The following is a 26613-nucleotide window of genomic DNA, read 5'->3' as shown; positions in this document are numbered from 1 at the left end:
GGGAGAGGGGAGCGGGGGTGGGGGGGAGAGAGAGAGAGAGAGAGAGAGAGAGAAGATACAGAATCTGAAACAGGCTCCAGGCTCTGATCTGTCAGCACAGAGCCGATATTTGAACTCACAAACTGGGAGATCATGACCCGAGCTGAGTTGGACACTTAACTGACTTGAGCCACCCAGGCGCCCCAAGGATTTGGGATTTGATTCACGTTTATGTCTCAGAAAAATTACCAATTGGTACCTCATGGGCTTTGGGGTTGCTCCTAAATAGCTGAAGGTGAGGTTCACAAATGCCAAGGGACTGCTTAATACGCAAAAACTGCTTGCAAAGTCGGTGGTTTCTCCGACTGCAGGCCTGGCTCCCTGCTAAAAGTATGAATAAAATCTTCCTCATGTATGAATTTTATATCAATTAAGAAATATATTGAAGGGCAGTCATTTTTACGTCTTCTGAATTTCAGAACTGGTCATTTTGATGTGCATGAATAAACTAAGCCTTTAGCCAGACATCTAGATGCAACTCGAAAATCGCTTTGACTCCCTCTGTTCATCTCTTTACTCCCTCTGCCCTGAGAACACGCTGGGGTCCTGTGCGGACGAGGGCAACAGAGCTGGCCCACGACGGCTGGCCCCGGCTGGCGGCTGGCAGCTTGGATGCGGGGAGGGCTCCCACCATTCCCAGAACTGATCCGTATGGGTCACAGAGCCTGTACTGCACCAGCAGTGCCGTTTATGCTCAACGCCTACGTTCTGTCTGGGAGTCTGGAATTTGGGGATGTGTTAGGCAGAGGGTGTCTATGTGACCAGCAGCCAGTGAAATCCCTGGGCACTGGGTCCTTAGTAAGCTTTCCTGCGAGACAGCATTTCACAGCGTGGTCACCGTTTGGTGCCGGAGGAATCAGGCCTGTCCTGTGTGGCTCCACTGGGAGCCCTCTTGGAACGTGAGCCTGGTTCCCACCAGACTTTGCTCTGTGCACATTTCCCCTTTTTGCTGATTCTGCTTTGTATCCTTTGGCTGTAACAGAGTCGTGGGGGGAGCAGGACCACATGCTGAGCCCTAAGAGTCCTAGCAAATCCTCAAACCTGGGGGCGGTCTCAGGTTCTCCGCCACATGCCCAGGGTATATCTACTATAGTTTTAGAACAAGGTAAGCTTCTCAGTAATTTCCAAAACTGCTCCACCTATGTAGAATTTGGAGGATTTCACTATTCCTTTCCAACATCTTTTATTTAAATAAAAGAGGATTTCATGTTTCAAAAAGAAGTTTAAAATCATGCACCATAACCAATATTCTCAGCACTTGATTCAATAAACATTAGGTACCAAAATGTCCCATTTCTTTATTTCTAAAACTTTTTTTTTTTTTGAGAGAGACAGAGAGACAGAGCAGGAGCAGAGGAGCAGAGAGAGGGAGACACAGAATCTGAAGCAGGTTACAGGCTGAGCTGTCAGCACAGAGCCCGACGTGGGGCCTGAACCCACAGACTAGAAGATCATGACCTGAGCTGAAGTCAGCTGCTTAACTGACTGAGCCACTCAGGCGCCCCTCCCACTTCATTAAAAGCCAGTGTAACCAATATATACATAGGATAAATTTTAAGAATATAAGCTTTTATTTTATAATAAGACCACCGTGAGTTTGTTACATATGTATTAATCTCTACTAATGGTCTTAACTAGCTGAGATGTGAAAAATTTCATGGACTAAATTATTTTGGTTAAGAATTTTCTTTAAAATGAATGAAAAATTATTCTGTGACAAACAAGAAAGCAGATGGAGACAGAGATCAATTTCTCCTAGAAGAGATGCTACAGTTGCACAGAGGCAAGCAGAAGTTAAGCACAGGAAGTGGAGACCGCAGGGCAGGCGGCTCAGAGATCTGCCTCCATCTTCCTGGGGGAAGAGGAGCCGCTGCGAGCCCCAGAGCCACACCATCCCAACAGGCTAATACTCCTTGTCTTGAAAAGCACAGAAAGCAACATGGAGAATTAATGTTCTGGGCTCAATGCTGACTAACAGAGAAGAGCCACTTGGGAAGCAGAAATGTAGGTGTCAAGAACTTTGGAAGAAAATCACCATCCTACCTGCAAAGACTGAAGAATAAGCAACGCTATATAGGCACAGGTGACCCTGAAGCCTAGACTTTAAAGAGAGCACATTATATAAAGTTCAGATTAGAAGCTCTTATGTGAGAAAAGGACCCTTAAAAAACAAACCAAAACCCCCAATAATTTTCACTATATAATTGCTAATAATCTCAGAAAAGAGGAGGATAGGTTCTAAATTAGTGCTGCTATAGGAGTGTTCTCTGATGGGCTCAAACTCAGAAAGCATCCAAAAATGTAGGGCAGATCATATTACTGATGGCAACACTTCGAATACTACTACCAGGAAGACGTGTAGTGAGTGCCCAGAATAAGATGAGACTCATAAAACAGTAAGAAGCCACAGAAAGAACTTTTGCTACTAAGTGCAAACAACTAAGTGACCCCCTGTTTCACAAGAACGATATAATATCGAGATCAAAGCTTGCCTGCCCTTTCCGGGGAGGCAAACACTCTGCTCAACATAAAAAGGGAAGAGTGGTCAGGAATGTCTATATAAGTGCTTTCAAGTAAAGTGAAGCCTCCAGGCCCACACACGTCACACAGTTACATTCCGAGGAACTTATTAATATAATCTTTAAGGCAGCATCCATTATTTTAGGAACACTATGGAAAATGAAGATGCTAGGTCATTAAAAGTTATTCCACTCTTCAAAAAAGGTGAGGGAATTTTTAGAAACAATGGTTCAAGAGAACCACTTCCAATTCTTAGCGAATTCTAGAATGGATTACAGCAAGGAGATCCTGTGAACATTAAAAAAAAAAGAAAAAAGAGAGAGAGAGAGAGAGAGAAGGGGGGGGAGAGAGAGATGAGGAATGACGGGGTAGTAAGGAGGTGAGAGAAATAAATTAATCAAGTTAGTGTCATCTCAGGTATTCAGCACGTAAAGAGGTTTTTGAGTGGTGGATCAGGCTACTGTAATTAGCACAGTTCATGAGTTTCAAGTGAGCATCTGAGAGTCTTAGAAAATAGCCTCTATGAATAAAATAATGAAGCAGCAGCTGGATGATATGCTTATTAGGGTACACTGGCAGCTGTTTAAAAATAGTTTCTGTAGTTGATAAATAGATGAACCCCTTGGAGGAGGCCCTTTGGAGGGGGGCACACTGCCCTTGGCAAACAGTTTTATCAATGACTTCAATTTAGACACAAGAACAACTTTGGAAAGACTACAAAGCCTGGATCATGGAAATCTCATAGGACAAATGTTGGAATCATGACCTAATGGGCTAAAATCAGCAAAATTTAATTTAACAAGGATAACAAGGATAAATGAAGTCCTTCACTTAGATTAAACAAAACCAAGTCCTGAATGGGGAGAAAGACCTGACTTGGCAGTGGTTTTAAAAAAAAAAAAGGTCTGAGATCAAATGAAATGATCTGAGAATTTAACTTAACCAAAAATTCATGAGCCAAAAATGTGATGTGACCATTTAAAGAAAACTAATACAATACTAGTCGGGATGAATATTCAAAGAAATGTAATCTCCAGAATGGTAAAAGCTAGCATCTCCCTGCACCCTGCACTGGCCAGACCACATCTGGAGCCCTGTGTTTGATCTGGGGCACTCATTTTAAGAGCGCTGATAATCAACCAGAGAGCTGATGCCCAAAAAACGCAGCCAGGAGGGTAATCCAACCCAGAAACTTAACATGATGAAAGGTGACAAAGAGTCCTGTGTACAGAGCAGGAAAATGGAAAAATGAAAGAGAAATGCTAATTAGTTTCAAACATGTGAAGTATCAAATGGTTTGGGGAACATACTTATTGTTCCATTTACCCAAGCTAAGACTACCAGGTGGGATTTAGAGGGAGACCAATCCTGAGAACATAACGTCTACTGAAGAATAGTTTTTTTGCTCTGTTTGGTTTCAGATAAAGCGATGACGAGATACTGGCCCCTTCAGAGGCGACCAGTTCAGCAGACGTATTTGTAGACAAATTCCACAGGAATGCCCCCTCTCCGCCGCCCATGGCTTGGATGCTGTGTCAAATGACTTAAGATCTCTTACTTCAGGACACCCACACTTAAACCTTTCACTTAGCCAGCAAGTTCACATGTCATAGAGCATTGTCTCCAAAAGGAGGGCTACCATGGCAAAACTTAGCTTGCTCAGTTCTTCATTAAAGCAACAGATAACTAATTTTAGAAGGGTCAGTGTGGTGGGGGGGAAGCAGGCATCACTGGAGATCTGTACTCTCCAAAACGCAAGTTTTCTTAAATACAGGTTTTTTTTTTCTGTTCTGTTTTTAAAACGGGCTTCCTTGTTTAAAATCAAGAAATACTGGGCTGAACAAAAGTAAAGAGGTTTCCTTAGGGGCAAACGTCAGGACCTTGCATTGTAAATCCCCAAAAGAGGCAAAACGCAAGGTGCCATCCCCCAAACTTATTTGACCATTACAAGTTTAGAACACACTCTGGGAAGTGCTGTGATGGACAGAAGTTCACAGTACAGCCAAGGAGCTCACTGCGGACAGGAGGAACTGGAGTCAGGCAGGAGCACTATGGAGAACCGATACCAACTCCCAGTCTTGGAGAGGGCAGGCACATCCATTTCAAATTCTAAACTCTTTTGGTATCGGGTATAAGCAGGAAAACAGACCATTCCTTATGAAGTAAAATCCAGAAGCCTATGGAAAGAAAAGCCCTTAACACATTGGTTGAAGCATAGCTTCTATTCCCAGAGAAGACTGGTATAGCACAGCTGATGAATCATCTCCAATGTTCCACAGATACCTGCCAAGGTGTATGTTTATATTCTGTTACATTTAATAGAGGCAGATGGCCATTTCTAAAGACTGTCCACTTTTGTATAAAGGACACGATACTTACAATTTATTTCACTGGTGTTTAGAAGAAGGAAATATTCAAAATACAAATTCATGTGCCCAAACTGAAAATGCAGACAACTGAATTCATTTAAATATACAGAAGTTGAATCCCATATTGGCTAAGTGTAAAGGCATCACAACTTTTTTTTTTTAAGTTTGTTTCTGAGAGAGCACACATGGGCAGGGGAGGGCCAGAGAGAGAAAGGGTGACAGAGGATCTGAAGCCAGATGTCAGGCTCAAACTCACGAGGCATGAGATCATGACCTGAGCTGAAGTCAGACCACTTAACTGACTGAATCATCCAGGTGCTCCAAGACATCAAAATTTAGATTTCTACTTTTGCTTTACAGGTTGAATGTCTTCTGAGTCTGCTTTTGGTATATATGATGGGCCCCAATAAATAGCAGTTAAAGAAGAAACATCATCCTGTCTTAGTTCTTAGGTATCACCACAATTTATTAGAAGCAGGGAAACAGGTCTGAAGTAGCCGGGTATAATTATGAAATAGCATGATGAAAAAGAGAGGTCATGTGTATCTATTCAGGAAAGCAAGGTTTTTAAAATGTTTAAAACCTTAAATTATACAAATTAAATAATACTTTACTCTATCAGCAAAAGCAAATAGCAAGTTACTTGTTTTTTCATAAAGAAAAACTAATTATATTCTGTTTTAGTTCTATCTAGCTAAATGGCAGTGGATGCATATGTCAGTTTTATTTAACCTTCCATCTATGGATTTAACACCTCCTTAGCTGACTCAGATAAAAAGCAGTCAAAGAAAATACTTCCACTTTAAAACATTCACAAAGTAGCACTGTTTTCTTAGTGCAAATCGGCAATAATGTTATTACACATTAAATGCATGTACAAAAAAAAAAAAATCAATAAATAGACATGCCATATTCCTTTGTGGAACTTACAGTTTAGTTTTATAGCCTTTTCCATTAAAATCTGTAAGGGATGTTTTTTATTCCTGATAAAAGTACTATACTTTTCATCTGGATAAAATATCACAGAAGGAATTTGAGAAACACTATTAAAGGTGTCTTAACCACCCCGGGAAGGTATTAAGTACAGTTAATTTTTATAAAATAGTTATTCAAAAAGCTATAATAGTGTCTTACAAGGGCAGGAAGAAATAGATGAAAAAACTCCTAAAAACGAAATCAAATCTTCATGAAAATAGGCATTATAAGACACTGGGAAATAACAGATGTATATTTTAAAATTACATGAAAATAGGGGAGTCTGGGTGGCTCAGTTAAGCGTCTGACTCTTGATCCCCGCATAGGTCATGGGATTGAGCCCCATGTTGGGCTCTGTAACAGCACAGAGCCTGCTTGGGATTCTCATTCTCTCTCTTTCACCCTCCCTTACTGACACACATGCATGTGCTCTCAAAATAAACATTTTTAATAAATAAAATACATGAAAACAGTGAAGTTGCTGGAAGAAGAAAATCTACTAAATATTTAATTTGGAGATAGGAAAATACTTCAAGTATGAAAGTAGAAGAAACTAAAGTGAAAAATCCATACACTTGACTAAATAAGTTAGTTTAAACCCTTTAATGTGAAAAACCACCATAAATTAACAAAAATAAAAGCAAGGTAATGTATTTAACATGCAAAATGGTTAATGTCCTTAACATACCAATGGCCCTTACGAATCAATATGAGTCAACCAAAATGGTCAAAGGACAATTCCAGAGAAAGAGATAAAAACACTTGTGAAAAAAATGTAATCTCAACAATGACCAAAGAAGGGAACATTAACAAAATCCTTTTCTAGAACTTTCAGAATTGGTAACTTTTAAAAAAATTAATAGTGTCCTGAAGCTTATAAGAGACATGTAAAATTGGTACAAACTTAAAAAAATCATTTTTAAAACACATAAACGTCCTTTGATTCAATACCTTACCTCAAAAAAAAAAATCTGTCTTAAAGAAATAGAGATGATTGCTCAAAAATGTTTAAGATAGTACGTTTTTGCTAAATGTGAAAACTTGGAAATAGCCTGAGGGTCCAGCAGTCGGTATTTTATTAAATAAATTTTAAATCATGACACATGTTTAAGAACTATACTAGGCAGACATGAATAATTTTGTTATGAAAACCATTTAATGTTATGGGAAAATATTCACTTCATAAATAAATAAAAAGGTATGCTATAAATGCTAGCATTCCAAATGATTAAGATGAAGAAAATACGTGTATTAAGGAAACTGGAGATGGAAACTAAATTATCAATGGTTATCACTGAGTAGACAAACTGTATCTTGTTTTCCTTGTGCTTTTCTGTACTTTCAAAGTTTTACAACATGTACACTTTTAAGAAAAAAGTTATAAAAGTTTACAGTGCACTAAACATTATGAGAAGTATATCACACTTATTCTTTCACAGTCAACGCCACTTCTAGGAACTTACCCTAAGGACGTAATCAAAGATGCAAAAACATTTACATAAAAGGATGTTTATCAAAATGTTATTTATAATACAAAAATGTTGGCAATAATAGGGAACTTTTAAATAAAGGTGGGCCATGTGATCAACTCTTGCGGGGCCATGGAAAACGCTACTGAAGAATCTTCATGTTAGAGAAAACAATTTAAGGTTGCTAAAAATAGGATATAAGAGAGTATAACAAACTTCAGGTGCTATGTAGTTCTAACTTTAGGACCATATATGCATGATAAATACAGAGAAAAGAAGAAAGCAAAGTAAAACTATGTTAATAGTGTTTATCTGGAATTTAAGTACTTTGCTCTGCCTTATGTGTTTTTTTCATTGAAAATGTATTGCTTTTATAATTAATTATAGCTCCAAAAATTGTATAAATTTTTAAGTTTACATACTTGGTTGCTCCATCATCATATGTTCCCATCAAGACTATTGTTCCGTCTTGTATGGACTTCAGAAACTCAATAAATGGGGCCACATCTGAAGAAAAAGAAAGGATTGATGGTTTTCTGGTTTTTTTCAGTGACTAAGTAGTCATCAAGATAATCTCCTTAAAGTTAATAAACTAAAACATGAAGTATTTTAAATCAATAATTTCAAATATAGAATAACCAAAAGGTAAATAAGTCTTATGAACAAGTTAAAAATGAACCTTGTGCCTTAACAGGATCCCACCATCAACTTAGAATTTCCCAATCCTGATTCATCTTATGTGTCTTTTGTGCTGACATTCCAGGGGCTAAATGAAAAAACCATAGCAAAGTCATATTAAAGCATGACTTCTAATTTAAAGGAAGAAACTTCGGGGGAAGACAGAAGAAAGGCTCTGGGATTCCCTGAGTACATGTAAAATTGTATGGGTACTTATCTGAAAGGAGGGCACAAAGCTTTTATCTAATCATAAAAAGCTCTGTTATTTCTTAAAAAACCAAATACGTACACGCACGCACGCATGCGCGCACGCACACGCACGCACACACACACACACACACACACACCCTTGATTTAAGTGATCCTCTGAACATATCTAATTACTATAGACTTGCAAGAGGAATAAGGCTGTACCTAGTTATGGCAAATAATACAGTCTTTACCTGCTTTGTCTAGTGCACCAAGATTCACAAAAACTTAAATCATTTAGGTGACTACAAACTGGTCAGAGGTAGATCAGGTAATACCAATCATTTTATATCTTGAACTTTCCAATATCAGGTCTCTGTGCAGTCCCCAAATCTACCACTACTTCAGAACTGGGACACTTCAAATTTACTCAGTTTCTTTCTATACCAGATTCCAAAGATGGCCTCTAACTGCATTCTTTTTACAATAATGGCATTTTCAATTCTGAGAAAATGTTAACAGAGCAGCTAACAAATCACTTCCTTTTAAATGCAAAGATGGAAGTAAACTGCATCTATTTCTTCACTTGAAGAGTCTTTTTGGCAGTAATTAATCTACCATCTACTGTGATGATATTTCAGATCTTCAACAAAGGTTTTGGAAGGGGGTTTCCTGTAATAAGTTTTGCCATGAGAATATAAAATTGATGGTAGCATTTTAAGTTTACACCATTTTGACAGCTATGAAAAGTCCTAATCTCATAAGAAAAAAAAAACAAAAAAACAGCATCTCATTACAAGCTAAAGAAATATGAGAAAAGCTGAATGGTTTGAAAACCTAACATAAATTTCAAGAAGACTAACAGCTCTTGGCTTCTGGGGAATCTATAAAGGAAATGGAAATGAGGAGATGCCAGGGACAGCCTCATGCTGATATATATCTCAAACCAACAAGTCAGAAAAGAATCAAAAGATAAATCGGTATTGTTCTTCCATCAGATCTGAGGAAAAAATGTCTTTGGGGCACGTTCTTGTTCAAGGTTCTATTTCCTTCTTCTGCATTCTGGTAAGTACACCTGTTTCTTGAGGAACTTCCACATTAGGGGGATACTCGTAAATTACTCTAAGTGCAATTAACTATAAAGAACACTCTACTCTTTCCCTCAAATATTCATCTACTTTAATAATCATCCTGGTTACAGTTTATTTTGAAGACTAAAAAATAAGCAAAAAATCAATTTTAAGTAAAAATGCTTAAATTGCTTCTGCTCTTATCTAAATTATTTCTTCTGTTTTAAAAATTTCAGACAGAAACCTAAAGGAGCCAAAGCTTTCAATCAGTTGTGCTACAGAAAGTAGGATTCGGATTTTTAAAATCTCAATCTTTATATTATTACTTCTAATTACACATATAGTTTCAGTAAAAAAAAAAAAAAATGCAAAGTATATGCAATATGACTGATTAGTTAAACACAGCTGGACATTTAGTGAAAAGTAAGAGAAAATGTGTGAACACAAAAATACCATTATTCTCTCAGTAATGGGCTGCATTATATTGAAGAGGCTTAAAAAGTCAGTGTTAGCAACAGAACAGTTACATGTTATTTACACTTACCTCCTCCCCACATGTCAAAATATTTGGTGTCTAATACTTCTCCTGTTTTTCCTGAAAGAGATGGAAATCAAATCAAATTATGCAATTGAAATATACTCTACACTGTATAGGACAAACAATCTTACCCAATGATGGGTGTGAATTCATTTACAAAGAAAGAGTTCTTTTGAAAAGACTTAAAATCTGAACTGTGTGCATCTGAAATGTATTTCTAAAAAAGTAATTTTTGGATAAATTAAAATTTTGGACTTTCTCAATCTTTAAGCCAAGGAGCAGCAACTGAAGTTCACTAGGGGCTATATAGACCACTCAAATTCGGTTCAATATTTTTCACTCTTATGTGTTACCACTTTCCTTATTTAAGAATTATCAAATTTACAAAAAAGATGAATTGATACTGTTTTCTACCATTAAAGCCATCTTTTAAATTTTTTTCACTTATTTCCTTTTTAAAATATATATATATGTATATATTTGCTATCAGCTAGACAAACAGGTATAGGGCCTTTTACTAACAAACTAAAGAAAGTAGAAATGCAGAAACTTATCTTTTGTTGTGAAAGAAGTAAAAAGTATTTTCCTATACTATGAACTGGGTAAGGTGGTTATGGTCACTAATCATCTCATACGGCCTTACAGGGTTATTGTACCAGGAGGAAAAGACAAGCATGCAATTAGGCCTTATTTCGTGGGTTCATTTTTCAGATTTGATTTTGTAAGAATACTTGAGATGCTCAGGATTTGGTGAACTTACTTTCACTAATGAACTTACATGATGAATGTGGATAATACTGAAAAGTTACAACTAATTTTTACTCTTCATTCCTCTCCCCACCCCTTCCATTAGTCCATCACCCTCTGTCTTTCGCACACCCTCATCATGGCAATCTATCTTCAAATTGTTAGATTCCACACTCCTCAGCATTCATCAAAGTTAATGTTAGATTGGTTTTACCCTGATAATCTCCCAGCAAGCTCTCTACACACTGCACAGCAAGCGGGAGAAAGAAAGCATGTGATAGTACTTGGACACCAAGTCTCCTACAGGCAGCTTTTGGACACGAGGGTGGAAGGAGGGCTTTAGGGTCAAGTGTAGCACTTTTTGACCCAATCCCTTGATATTAAAGTGCATTTTACTTTGGGCTGCAGGAGTATCCACTGACTACATCTGTAAGCTAAAATAATTATTCTTGCATTTCTGTATCAGTAAGGAAGGATGCTGGGTTTGAGGCTGGTGTTGAGGAGAATAACTTCCATGACTTCCGGTGCTTTGATGAAACCTCAGATGCGAGGCCTCCTGGCCAAAGGCCAGAGATTTCACATTGTTGGAGTGTTCGCTGTGTCCTGGGGGTTGCAGCTTTCTATAAGTTTGCTGTGGCCGAACCAAGAGAGAAGGCATATCCAGATTTCTACAGAAATTAGGATTCCATGAAAGATTTTGAGGAGATGAAGAAGGCTGCTATCTTTCAGAGTGCAAAGTGATTTTGGAGTGTAAAGAATTTCTTTGGGTTGAGTTCCATGGAAGTTTGTCACTGACCTGTGTTCCTGAACTACAAAACATGAATATTGGGTTATGGAATAGTTTCTCTTGATAAATAAACTAACAGATACTGTGGACAGTAAAAAATAAAATAAAATAATTATTCTTACCATTTGCCAAGGCAACATTGATCCCTCTTCCAACGTTATTCTTAACACCACTCATTAAACTGAAGGAGGAAAGTCAAGAAAAATTTACAATTAGATATTGTACATAAATCTAGATCAGAGAAATAAAGCCATGCCAAAAAAGAGTTGGGGATATTATATACATGCACAGTTGTTTAAGAATTGCAGTGGAGATTAAGATGTCTCTAATACATCAGAGAAGACAGTCTAATTTTAAATAATTTTAAAGCAATGTCCTTAAATAAGAATTCACAAATAGATATATTATAAGCATCAGGGCCCAAATACTAGACTATTTTTTGCTGCTCCTTTGTGTTATGAAATAGTATTTTAGAAAATCTTTAAAACATGTTGACATTACACACATATTTTGTACCATCCTCAATGGACCAAATAATTGATAATCTTTTCTACTTTTTGCAATGTCAATGTGACATGAAATCGAAGTGAGGTGCTTTTATAATCTGAAAGCCAGAAGAGTTTCACCTCCTTCACCCAATAATTATGAACATCCTCTTAGTGATTATCAATGTAAAATTTCTCTATACTCAGAAGAAGAAATCTTGTATTCATTTAATTACTGCATCTAACCACACCTACTTGTACTGTTATAGCTAAGGTAATCAGCATCCACTGGCAGGTTACAGACCACCATGCTACTGTGAAATGGAAGGTATGAGTGGAATACTCGCTTGTGTCGGTTCAGTTTGCTGAATCAGAATTATTACACTAAAATTCTAGGTATCTTTAATTCTAAAAATTCAAGGTACTAGTAATACTGCCTGTGGTGTGCTAATCAATGATTAACAATTGGTTTGCGGTTGGTGTAGAGGGGGAAGTATGTGTGTATATGGGAATACACAGACACACACACTCATATATGGTACATCGATATACACACAGGTGCATATGTTTATTATAAACTCTACGGATATAAAAGATTTGTACCACACAATTTCACAAGTAAGAAAAGCTATAATACTCTGTTATGTATCCCGCATAACTAAATGATTCTCACAGAATGTGTTGATTTTCATAGAACTCTTATCTGTAGCTAACCTATGGTTGCAAGTAATAGATAAATGCAGTTCTAACACAAACGTTGGATGATATTTCATTTGAAGAGTGAGACAAAGGAAAAACACATGGTTGAAGATATATGCTAGAACTTCACTCACCTGTTAATGAGGTGAGTGATGTTTTTTGTTGAAGCATGTATTAAGTTTTAAATAGTAGAAGACAACGTAATTTTTTGTGCTATTCACAACGTAACAGTTACTGACATAATATACTTTTAATCTGCATAGTTAACATTCTCCTCCTCTTTCTTAAGTCTAGACCTTGAGTCAGCAAACTTCTTCTATCAGGAATCAGATAAGTAAATAGTAAGAACCACCACTAAAAAAGCTATACAGAGATATACTCAAAAACACTATAAATATATCAAAAAGAAATTCTAAAAAATTTTCATGGAACTCATAGGAAGCCAGTAAAAGAACACAGAAATAAATAACCCAGAGAGAACAAAAATTATAAGATGGCAGGCTTAAGTCCTAACATTTCAATAATCATAATAAATGTAAGCAGTTTAAGCATATCAAATAAAGACAGAAATTGACACAGTGGATTAAAATAGGACCTAACTACATGGTGTCTACAAGAAATTCTTTCTTTTATTGAGGTAAATTAGTATATAGGTATACTGAAGTATATTTTTAATTGGCAAAAATTGTATTTAAGTGTACGATTTGATATACATTGTGAGATAATTACGTCAAGCTCATTACCTATTTATCACCTTCATTACCACTTGTGTGTGTATGGCGAGAACACTTAAGAGATACCCTCTTAGCAAATTTTAAGCAAACAATAAAGTACTATAATATAGTCACATCATTGTATATTACATTGCAAGAACGTTATCATCTTGCATAACTGAAACTTTGTACCCAGTGACCAACATCTCCCCATTTACTCTTCCTCCAAGTCCCTGGTATCCACTACTCTACTCTGTGCTTCTATGAATGTGACTGCTTTAGATTCCACATAAGTGAGATCAGGCAGTATTTGTCTTTCTGCATGTGGCTTACTTCACTTAGCATAATGTCCTCCAGGTCCATCCATGTTGTCACAGATGACAGTCTTTTCTTCTTTTATTTGGCTCAATAATATTCCATTGCACATATATATACACCACATTTTCTGTATCCATTCATCCACTGATGGATATTTAGACTGTTTCCATCTTACCTACTGTGAATAATGCTGTGGTGAACATAACAGTGGGCATTTGTTTGAGATCCTGTTTTTAATTCCTTTGGACATACATCCAGAAGTGGGATTATTAGATAAGACAGTTCTATCTTTAATTTTTTTAATAACCTCCACCCTGTTTTCTATAATGGCTGTATCAATTTACATGCCCACCTACAGTATATAAAGGCTCCTTTTTCTTCACATCTTCATCAACACTTGATGTCATTCTGATGACTGCCACTCTACCAGTTGTGAGGTGATTAACTCATTGTGGTTTTGATTCTCATTTCCCTGATGATTAGTGACACTGAGTACCTCTCTTCATATACCTGTTGGCTATTTGTATCCTTTTGAGAAGTACCTATTTAGGCCTTTCACTCATTATTTGATCAGTATTTGTTTTTTTGCTAGTAAGTTGTAGAAGTTCCTAAAATATCTTAGATATTAACCGCTTAGCAGATATATGGATTGCAAATTTTTTCCCCATTCTGTAGGCTGACTTTCTGTTCTCGTTTCCTTTGTTGTTCAGAAGCTTTTTAGTTTGATATAGTCCTATTTGTCTATTTTTGCTTTTGCTGCCTAGGTGTTTGGTGTTTTATCCAAAAAACGCATTGCCCAGACCAATATCACAAAGCTTTTCCCTAGATTTTCTTCTAGTAGTTTTATGGTTTTGGGTCAAAAAGCTCACTTTAAATATAACGATACAGGCAGGTGAAAACTAAAAGGGTAGAAAGAGATAAATCACGTAAACAATCACATTACTACTCAATAATAAAGAAATAATCCAATTTTAAAATGGGCAGGGTTTGACCAGACACCTCTCCAAAGATACACAAATGGCCAACAAACAAATGAGAAGATATTAAAGATCATTAACCATTAGTGAAATGCAAATTGAAACTACAAGGTATCACTCAACACTCATTAGGATCGGTGTAATCAATAAGTTAGATAATGACAAATGTATATGTAAAAACTGGAACCCTTATAACACTGCTGTCAAAAAGTTAATTAGTGCAGCAACTTTGGAAAATACTCTAGCAGCTCCTCCAATAGTTAAATATAGAATTACTATATGAACTAAAATCTACTCCTAAGCATATAAACAAGAAAAATGAAAACATGTCCACACAAAACCTGTATACAAATGTTTATAGAGCCATTATTCATTGGATAAAGAAGATGTGGTATATATATATAATGGAATATTACTCAGCCATCAAAAAAGAAGGAAATTTTGACATTTTCAATAATATGGATGGAGCCAGAATATATTATGTTAAGCGAAATAAATCAAAGAAAAATACCATATGTTTCCACTCATATGTGGAATTTAAAAAACAAAACAGATGAACATATGGGAAGGGGGAGAAAAAAGGAATGAGAGAAACAAACCATAAGAAACTCTTAATGATAAAGAACAAACTGAGGGATGCTGGAGGGGAGGTGGGTGGGGGGATGAGCTGATGGGTGTTAAGGGGGGCAACTGTTAGTGATTAGTACTGGGTATTCTAAGTACTGATGAATTACTAAATTCTACTCCTGAAACCAATACTGTACTGTATGTTAACTAAACTTTAAATAAATTATTTTAAAAAGAAGTTTTATTCATAATAGCCAAAAAGTGGAAACAAACCAAACGTCCATCAACTGATGAATGAACAAACAAAATGTGATATATCTACAACAAGAGAGAATTACTCCATCATAAAAAGGAATGAAGTACTGATACATGCCACAACATGGATGAACCTTGAAAACACTGCTGAGTGAGGACACTGATGACAAAAAAAGTTACATATCATATAAACCCTTCTATATAATATGTCCAGAAGAGGTAAATCTACAGAGACAGAAACCAAAATGTAGTTGCTTAGGGCTGGTTGGGGGGCAGGGGAGAACGGAGTGGAAAGGGATGGGAATGGGATAGAAGGGCAAAGGCTAAAGGACACAATTTCTTCTGGAGGTTAAAAATGTTCTAGGGGTGCTGGGTGGCTCAGCTGGTTAAGTGTCTGACTTGGGTTCAGGTCATGACCTCATGGTTTGTGAGTTCGAGCCCTGCTTCAGAGCCTCCGTATCTCTCTCTCTGTCCCTCCCTAGGCTCATGCATGCATGCTNTAGAGATGATTGCATGTATCTGTGCACACTAAAAATCACTGACTATATACTTTAAATGAATGAATCATATAGCATGGGAGTTATATCTCAATAAAGCTGTTTAAACAAAGGAAAGCAGTAGTGGCTATATTATCACCAATTAAATAGACTTCGAGGCAAAGAAAATTATCAGAGACAGAGTGAGAGAGATTACATAATGATCACAGGGTCACTTTAGCAAGACACAGTAAACCTTAATGTGTATATGGCAAGCAACTGAGGTGCATACTATGTGACTCAAAACCAGACAGAATGGACAAGAGAAAGAGAGAAAGGTACAGTCTCTCAACAACTGACAGGCAGAAAATTACCAAAGGTACAAAAGAACTCAACCACAGCATTAACCAACAGGGTCTGATTGACATTTATATAACATTCTACCCAACTAGAGCAGAATACACATTGTTTTCAAGTGTCCATGGAACATATATTAAAGGTAGACCATATCATGGGCCACAAAATAAACCTCAATATTTTTAAAAGAACTGAAATCACAAAAAGTGTGTTCTCCAACCACAATGAAATCAGTAACAGAGATAACAGAAAAACTTCCAACACTTGGAAACTAAACAACATAGTTCTCAATAATCCATGGGTCAAAGAGGAAGTCTGAGGGGAAGTTAAAAAACACACTGAAATGAATGAAAATACAACCTTATTAAAATTTGTGAGGCATAGCTAAAAGAGTACTGAGAGAGGAATTTATAGCACTCCATGCTTAAATTAAAAAAGAAAAAGTTTCAAATTAATCACCTAAGCTCCCATCTCAAGTAACTAAAAAGAATGCCATAAACCTGAAGCAAGCAGAAGCAAAGAAAATAAAAAGAGCAGAAATCAATGAAACAAAAAGCTAGTTCTTTAAAAAGATCAATAAAATTAACAAACCTTTAGTAAGAAGACTGACAGAGAAAAGAGAGAAGACCTAAATCACCAATATCAAGGGTGAAATGGGATATCACTATAGACCTTGAAGACTTCAAAAGGATAAAGACTAGTGTGAACAATTTTACACATGTAAATTTGACAACTCAGATGAATTAGACCCAATTCCTCAAAATGTACAAACTAACACAACCCATTCATTATGAAACAGATCATTTAAATAGTCCTGTAACTATTAAAAATAGTGTATTCATAATTTATAAACTCACTTCACCAGAAAATCTCCAAGCCTAGATGGTTTCACTGGAGAGTTCTACCAAATGTTTAAAAAAAGAATACTGCTTCCACACAAACTCTTTCAGAAAATATAATACTTCCAAATTTATTTTCTAAGGCCAATATTACAATAATACCCAAACCAGAGTAAGACATCACAAGAAAATTACAAATCAGCATTAATATACAGGGGAAATCCTATTAACAAAACATTAGTAAATAGAATTTAGCATTATAATAAAAAAATCATAAACTATGACCAAGTCAGGCTTATCCTACAGAAATAGTTGTTTTAATATTTGAACAGTTAATAGAATCTATTTTATTAACAGGTTTAAGAAAAATCACATGATCATCTCAATACAAAACATGCATCTGACAAACTTCAACACCCATTCATGATAAAAAGTCTCAAAACTCTAGTAATAGAGGAACTTCTAAACTTGACAGAGACCACAAAAATCTACACCTAAAATCATACTTGATGGTGAAGGACAACACTTTCCCCTTAAGATGAGAAACAAGTATGTCCATTCTCACCATTACTACTCAACATAGTATGGGAAATCCTAGCCAAAGCAAAAAACAAAGAAAAGGAAAGTAATAGAAGTAAATATAATTAGGACAAATTAATTTAGCAAGGTTATAAGATAGAAGACCAATACATGAAAATCAACTGTCTATATACTAACAATGAACATATAATAACTGAAATTAAAAATACAATGACATCTACCCTGCTCAAAAAATGGATGATACTTAGGTATAAATCTAATAAAGTATAGGACTTGTAAGCTGAAACCCACAAAATGGTAATGAAAGATAACAAAGAATATTTAAAGACAAATGTCATATTCATCAACTGAAAGACTCAACATAGTAAAGATGGTCAATTCTCTCCAAATTAATATACAGATTTAACATAATTCCTAATAAAATCCGAGCAAGATTTTTTGTAGACAGAGGCAGGATTATTCTTTTATTTTTTTTAATTTTATTTATTTTGAGAGAGAGAAAGAGAGGGAGGGGGAGGGAGGGAGTGGGGGAGGGAGAGAGAGAGCGCATGTGTGCGCAAATGGGGGAGGGGCAGAGAGACAGATAGAGAGAGAATCCTAAGCAGGCTCCACACTGCCCCATCAAGAGCCTGATGTGGGGCTCAAGATCATGACCTGAGCCAAAGTCAGATGCTTAACCAACTGAGCCACCCAGGAGCCTCAGATGCAAGGCTCTAAAATACATTCTAAAATGTATATGGAAAGGCAGAGAAACAAGAGTAGCTAATTTTGTAAAAAGAGAAAATGGGAGGAATCATTCTACCACATTTAAAGACTTACTCCGTAACTATATGATGAAGAGCATATGGAATTAGTGGATCAACGGAAAGAATGGAGAACCCAAAATCAAGTGGAACCAACAAATGCACCAGTGGAAGCATAGCCAATTTATTTTTTTTAACAAAGGAACAAAAGCTATTCAATGGAAGGAGGATAATCATTCCCCCAAATGGTGCTGGAGCAACTAGATATTCACAGGCCAAAACTGAACCTCAACCTACATCTCATACTTTATTCAAAAACTAATGTAGGATGGATCACATATTTAAATATATAAAACATACAACTAAAAATTTTGTAAGATCAGGCAGAGGAAAATCTTTGAAACCTATGACTCAGTGAGTGACTACGAGACATAACACCAATCCCTAAACAACAAAGCACATACATGAAAGAAAAATAAATCAATAAATTGGAACTTACCAAAATTAAAACACTTTGGCTCTACAAAACATCCCAGTGAAAAGGATGTCTAGATGAGGGAAACACTATAGGAAGATAGATGCAAGCCACATATCTGATAATAGCATTCATCTCTAAAATATATTTCAAAAACTCCCAAAGTGCAACAATTAAAAAAAACCAATCCAATTAGAAATGGACAAAGACATGAATAGATATTTCACCGAAGAGGGTATACAGGTGGCAAAAAAAGCACATTGATGTTCAACACCACTAGCAATAAAATTGGGATATCACTACACGTGTATTTGAAGAGCTAAAATAAAAAAATAGTAATGGCACAAAATTCTGGCAAGTATACAGAGAAAGAGGATCTCTCAGACACTACCCAGGTGGGAATGCAAACTGGTGCAGTCAATCTGGAAAATGGTTGGCAGCTTCTTACAAAATTAAACATATGCTTACCACAAAATAGAAACAACAAAATTGTTTGACTGAGCACAAGAGGTGATGCATAAACTGTGGTGCATCCATAACACAGAATATTACTCAGCAATAAAAAAGAAGGTATTAATGTGCACCAGTGTTTCAAGAGCATTATGCTGAGTGAAAACAGCCAATCTCATCTGGTCACATGTTGTAAGATTCTATTTATATAGCATTCTCAAAACATCAAAATGATAGAAATGACCAAAACATTAGTAGTTGCCAGGGGTCAGTGGTGACAGAGGTGACTGTAAGAGAGAGTATGAAAGAGGTCTTTGTGGCAACAGAATAATTCTGTATCCCAACTGCTGTATTGGCTACATGTACCTACACATGTGATAAAATGACACAGAAATACACACACACACACACACACACACACACACACATACACACACACTGCACCAATGCCAATTTCCTGTTTTTGACAGTGTACTCTAATTAAGTAAAATATAACCAGGGAAAACTGGGTATAGAGTACACAGGCCTGCTCTGTATGATCTTTGCAATTGTTTTTCATTTCTGTAATTAAATAAAAAGTTAAAAATATGTAAAATAAGGGAACTCTTATCATTAATGTGAAGAAGCGATAGCTGTGATGGACTTGTTACATTAATAATCAAGTACCACAGTGTCTTCTCCAAGTAGCATCGTCATGGAGTAAGTATGCTGCTGTGTCTTTCACAGAGCAAAGGAGAGCCACAAAGAAGCACTATGCCATAGGCTTCCCACAAGAGGGCAGTAGCTAATCGATTTTTAACAAGTGGAATTCAATCAGGGAAAATCTGCCACTAGCAAATGCCAAACTAGTCCTTTTTAAATGTATAAAGGCTACTCCCTGTCACTTACACAAGTTGAACTATTTCATCTTTCACAAATATGAAGGTTCTCCTACCACAACACACCTTCAGACAAAAATCTAAAGAAAATATTATATAATCTATAGAAAGATTCTATTATCTTTGAACATAGTTTTGCTTCCAATACCTACTCTGTTTTAACTGCTACATCTTAAAATGATTAGTTTAGAGCAGGCTTTAACAAAGCTATAGCCCACAGGACAAATCTAGCCAACTGCCTGGTTACTTTCATAATTTACGATCTTAGAATGGCTTTTATATTTTTAAATGGTTATATTTTAAATGATTTTCTAAGTACTTTTACACTATCCTTGAATTTACCTCTTGACCCTTATAGCCAAAAATACTACCTGACCTCGGGGCACCTGCATAGCTCAGTTGGTTAAGCATCCAACTTCAGCTCAGGTCATGATCTCACGGTTTGTGGGTTCGAGCCCCCATCAGGTTCTCTGCTGTCAGTTTGGAGTCTGGAGCCTGCTTCAGATTCTGTGTCTCCCTCTCTCTCTGCCCCTTCCCCATTCACTCTCTGTCTCTCTCAAAAATAAACATTAAAAAAAAAAAAAAAAAAAACAATACTACCTGGCCTCTCAATGTACAAAAATAAATGAATCCCTCAAAATAGTTGCTGTATATTCCTATACCAAACATTAAGAACATAATAAAAGGTGAAGTATTATCCTAATATCAACATCATACAAATTGAAATCAAATGAGTATATGCCTAAAATAAGACCTATACCTTGAACAGAAGTAAATTCCATGGGTTCTCTAATGCAAAATAAAAAGAAGCTACAATTCCTGTATTGTGTGACACTTGATGTTTATACCCAGGATTTTCTATTACAAACTAATGAGAAGTCTGAAATTTATGTTGATCTCTGTAATGTATCTTGATGTATCTAACCCGTCCTTAAAACCATAACCACCACACTGATCTTAACTATCATCTTTTTTTGTCTGTACTGAGGTTTCTCAAATTTAGTCTATGATGACATTATGGACCTGATAATTCATGTGTAAAGGCTGCTGGGCCTCACTGGAGGACGTTTAAGAGCAACCCAGTGTTTACGAGTACTGCCTCTATAGCTCTAACATCCCAGAATGTCTACAGACTTTGAATATTTGTGAAAAAACCTGTTACCACAGGGAGGAGGGGCAGTATCAAACAGGCTGGGAAGCAATAACCTTCCCACTATTCTATTCTACTTGTCTAATCATTTTACACATCAGTCAGGTAATTTTTTCAATATAAATGAAATCATGACATGCCAGAATCTGAAAACTTTCAATGACTCAATGTACTCAGAAAGGGGCCTCGGGGTACCTGGCTGGCTTAGTTGGTCATGAGTTCAAGCCCGACGCTGGCTTAGTGATTATAAAAAAAAATAAGTAAACTTAAAAACAAAAAGAAAGAAAAAGATCTCATCTCTTTACCTTCCTGGGGCTTCAGCTGCTACTGCCCTGGCCCTTATTCCTCAATCTCATGTCACTCACCCCCGTGAGCCTTCATCACACAGCTCTGCACAGCCCATGCCACAATTGGCAATGACTGATTTGCATTTACTCTTTAAATATCTGTCCCCCCTATGAGACTGAGTTTCATGAAGGTAGGGACTATACTCAATTAATACTTGTTGAATAACTGAATGAATGATGGTAAGAAGTTCAGGCTCTTTGTTTAAATTCTCTGTTGCAACAACTTTCAAAACAGAAATAGAACATCCGAGAAAAAGTACTAGACTGAATTGTCCTCACAGTTCTTTCACTAGGGATCCCTGGCCAATTGTTTAGTCCGTCTTGAAAGACTAGATTTCAGGGCCTGATGCATAGCTCTAAAATCCCATCAATCATTTAATCTCTCCTGGGAGTATCAGAATTATTCCTGAAATGAGGATGGATAGGTGGCCTGCTTCAACTTTATAGTTAAAGAAACTGACATACAAATTCCACCTGACATGCCCACCATGCTAGAACCAAATTCTCTGCCTAGGAGCCTAGTACTTACTGTGCCAAATTCCACTGCCTACATATATCCTCTCTTCTTTTTGACCTATACAATCTGAATAGAGAACCTGCTGGTGAAAGGGCTTTAATCTCTTCTTTGTATTAAAACAAACATACTTCCAGAGGGCAAAGGAAGTCTCCAAAGACCATCTACCATGGGCTAAGCATTCTAAGAGAAATTCCTACCTATGATTCCAAATCAAACCGGAAGCCTCCTTAGCCAAACAAGATAAAAGGGGAAATGGGAACATTTTAAGTTAATGGGAAGGGTATTATTTAACGTAAAATCTGCAAACTTCTAAGTCTGTGGAACTTCTAAAATTCAAGTTCTTTGTTACATGATTCAGTAAAACAGGACTATTATGGGAGATCAGAAGACAGTGATGGATTAACAATGGACTATCATTAGCATGAGGGAAAAGAAAGGAAATGAGCAGAAACCTTAAAGATCATCTAGCTCAAGCCTTTAATTACAAGAAAAGCATTATTCTATGAGGTTAAATAATGCCCATAGCAATGAAAAAGGGTTTAGGATAAAAATTTAGGAGCTTCTACATTAAAAACAAAAGACACACAGCAGGACCTGAGTGGCTCAGTCAGTTGAGTGTCTGACTCGATTCTGGCTCAGGTCATGGTCTCATGGTTCATGGGGTTGAGCCCTGAGCCCCATGTTGGGCTCTGGGCTGACAGCGTGGGGACTGCTTGGAATTCTCTCTCTCCCTCTCTGTGGCCCTCCCCCATGTGCACTCTAAAATAAATAAATAAAGTTAAAAAAAAGACACAAACTGCAGGGAGAAACTGCTTCTGTTTCCTTCAACTGTAAAATTAACTCTTTATTCCACGTAATTAATGGCATGTTTATTATTTTAACATGAAATTTAAATAAGCTCATATATCCAATTTTCCAAAGAAGAGCAGATCAAAAGCGACCAACTAAAAGCAGGCCTTGTGATTTCAGAGACACGAACTTCCCGTACAAGTGACAGTCACCACTACTGAAAAACTGTACTTGGTAGAGCATCTCAGTATAGAGAACCACTCAGCTTAGTGGCAAACAGTTCAGTATCACAACAGGCTTGAGGTTATTACTGGAGTATCTGACACTTCAACAAGCACCATTCAGACATTTAACACAAATGATTTTTTTCTTTTTTCCTATTAATAGCAGGCTCTGCACTGTCAGCGCAGAACTTGACACAGGGCTTGATCTCATGAACCATGAGATCTTGAGCTAAGCTGAAACCAAGACTCAGAGGCTTAACCGAATGAGCCACCCAGGTGCCCCCAAAAGATGTTTGTAAATAAAGCATTCATTACATAGGGCAGTGCTGTCAAAAGGGCCTTTTCTCAAGGGTGGAAATACTTCGTGTTCAGTTTGGTGGGCACAAGCCATGTGTGGCTCTACTCAGTCCTTAAAATGTGGCTCATTGACTGAGGGACTGAACTTTTAATTTTAATTAATGTAAATGGATTAAATTTCCCCCTACTATTTAAGAATTAAAATTAAATAGTCACATGTGTCTATGGCTCCAGATGGGCCAACACAGATCTAGAGAATTTACACAGAGGAAATCCCTCACCTCTACATGAAGCTAGACAAATGCTGTACTCTGACGTCACTCTAATATGAAATTTCAGAATTTTAAGGCTCTTTAAATGCTTGGGAGAAAAAATTGTGTAATGAAAACTGAAATGACTTTTCTTCAGTAAAACATGCCCGATACATTTTCCAGAGATCCATTAAACTCAGGTTCAATTTGCTAAAATTTAGTGGCATGCCATATACTTCCAAACTGGTTAAGTACTTACATATTGTCTTCCAGACAGATTTTGGGTCCCACCACATTGGCTGCTCCACTTGCCATTTTAAAAGCAAAATGCTTCTCAGGGCAAGCTTTTGAGATTCCACATTTATATCTGGGAGGTTTGGTAGCTTTGGGGAAAAATTTTTTTTAAAAGTGTTAACAGACTCTAGAGTCCATTTGTTTCAGGTCTTAAATCAAAAAGAGCATTATGTAAAAACACAGAGATACACATCTTAAAATACATGCCTTTTTTTACCCTGAGGGTTTAAAAAAAACCTCAAAACAAAACACTGAACTTCCTACGAACCAAGCTAATAACAGACATAAACATATCAACTGATCTTGATGAAGGTATATATATTTTATCTAATTATTTTTAAGTTTATTTTTAAAATTCAGGATTGGAGAGGTTTTGAATTGTTATACTTCTAGTCCATGCATGCACAACACAGTTACCTCTAGGATAGGACCAGTCAAAAGCCTAATATATCACTGAATATCTGTTCACGTTCTAGTTCTAACAAGGAATTCTCCTTTTACAAATTTTCTGCACTTATGCTACTGAACCTAAAAACGTTAATAAAACAAAATATCCATTATGAATACTATTATATACGAAGAATATTGGGCTATTCAAATAGCAGCATCCTTATAACTTTAAAAATTTCTAAACTGATTCTGCTCACGTTGAAATATCTCCATTGTTTGAATGTAAGTGCTCATACACCTTAGATAAAATAGAATAAACCATCTGCAAAATATTGAGATGAAATACTTACAACGCACTGCCGTGTCCAATGCTGACCTTGCTAGAAAAAAAAAGAAAAAGTTATCTTTGCTAGAAGTAATAGAACTATTGGCAAGTATCCACATTTCAAACATATTTGGCACTAACAGGCCTATAAAAATGAAAGTGCTTGAATTATTGCTCAGTATACAATAAATAAAACAGAATATCACTCTAGAGGAGAAAGTGAGAAAGTAACTTCAGGCTGTAAAACTCACTATAAACAATTATGCAAAGGAATTATGGAAGGTAGTATTTTACTACTGATAAGACATTTTATTCTTATCTTTACATTTTATTTTTATATCTACTTACAAATTTAAATCCCATTCAGAAAGTTACTCTACAAATTTAACTTTTTAACTTTACTTTTCAACTTTTTGCCAGCTTTCTTGAGACATAATTGACAAGTCATAAAGTAATAAAGTCATATGTCTCAAGTCAATTATGTCTCAAGTCAATTATGTCTCAAGAAAGCTGGCAAAAACTTATATAGCATCATATAAGTTTAGGCATACAACATGTTAATTTGATACATCTATAAATTGCTAAATGATAACCATTATATATTAGCTACCACGTCCATCCCATCACATAGTTACCATTTCTTTTTTGTGGTGAGAATATTTAAGATTTACTCTCTAATCAACATTCAAGTATATGATACGGTATTATTAGCTACGATTGGACAGCTACATTAGAACGCCAAACTTGTAAATCTTATAACTGGGAGTTCAGACCCTTTGAGCAATGTCTCCCCCTTACCTCCTTCCCAACCCCTGGTAACCCACCTTTTTACTCTGTTAGATTTCACATATACCTGATACCATACACTATTTTAAACTTCTCCTTAAATGACTTTAAACATATACTTGGTGACTATTAGGGTATTTAAAAGTGGCTGCTGCTAGGGGAGCCTGGGTGGCTCAGTTAAGTGTCAGACTTTGGCTCAGGTCATAATCTCATGGTTCGTGGGTTCAAGTCCCACGTCGGGCTCTGTGCTGACAGCTCAGAGCCTGAAGCCTACTTCAGAATCTGTGTCTCCCTCTCTCTGCCCCAATCCTGCTCATGATCTGTCTCTGTCTCTCAAAAATAATAACTGATGAACTGATCTTGGTGGTTAGGCTAGGAGATTGGGGGATGGGAAGAACACAAGATATGCTGGGGGGGAGGTATTTAATTTCTCTAAAATAGAAATGTACTGAGTATAATAAAAAAACAATTAAGGTCAGTTAACAAGACTTTTATAATTTATTGGCTCAAGTAAGCCAGAATCTTGTGATCAAATTTTAACTTTAATGAAGTAGATCTCAATCTGGCCACCTATACTTAGAGCTTTTTAAAAGCAGTAGCATCTGATCCCAGCCTAGGGGATTACAGTTCAGATCATCAACAGTATTGTGGGCAGCCATTTCCTGATTTGGCTAATAAGTATGCAGTGTCATAAATATTTGCCAGCTGTCTGACTATAAATAGTCACTTGGTTTTTAGTTCTGTATTATTTTAGATGATTGAGAATTTCCTGTAAGTGCAGAACTCAAAGTGGAAAACAGAAAGTTAAAGCTGAAAAATAATATGCAAATGTTTAAAAAAAGGAAAAATGACCAAGTAAATGAAAGCTCATTAACTCTAAAAAATAAAACACTCAGAATATTACGTGCCCCTGAAGTCATAAAGGCAATGGAATAACATGGGAAAAATCTAATGACGTAATAAAGCAGAAAGCAAACGTTATTTGTATGTATGCAAAATATTCATGGATAAGGACAAAGACTTAACAAAAACAAATAACCGGTTAGTAAATTAGAGTGCGGGCACTACTGAGCTCACTCTTTCAATTTCC

At 36.4% G+C, this 26613-nt stretch overlaps 2 protein-coding genes across 2 annotated transcripts in view; one reads left to right on the top strand and one right to left on the bottom strand.

Annotated features, from left to right (window-relative positions):
- Window positions 1-26613, top strand: part of WNT16 (Wnt family member 16) — a 70783-nt gene that overhangs the window by 25634 nt on the left and 18536 nt on the right. The gene's annotated exons all lie outside the window — the stretch shown is intronic.
- FAM3C (FAM3 metabolism regulating signaling molecule C) overlaps window positions 1-26613 on the bottom strand; it is a 43596-nt gene that overhangs the window by 6187 nt on the left and 10796 nt on the right. The window contains exons 3-7 of the mRNA XM_077773253.1: window positions 24763-24792; window positions 23988-24111; window positions 11504-11562; window positions 9854-9904; window positions 7795-7879 (exon numbers count right to left, since the gene is read on the bottom strand). Coding sequence (XP_077629379.1) covers window positions 7795-7879; window positions 9854-9904; window positions 11504-11562; window positions 23988-24111; window positions 24763-24792 — 349 coding nt within the window. The remainder of the gene's footprint in view (window positions 1-7794; window positions 7880-9853; window positions 9905-11503; window positions 11563-23987; window positions 24112-24762; window positions 24793-26613) is intronic.

Source organism: Crocuta crocuta, unplaced genomic scaffold (genome assembly GCF_008692635.1).
Source record: "Crocuta crocuta isolate KB4526 unplaced genomic scaffold, BGI_CrCroc_1.0 scaffold16, whole genome shotgun sequence".
Classification (NCBI taxonomy): Eukaryota; Metazoa; Chordata; class Mammalia; order Carnivora; family Hyaenidae; genus Crocuta; species Crocuta crocuta.
This window is presented reverse-complemented; position numbering and strand designations above follow the sequence as displayed.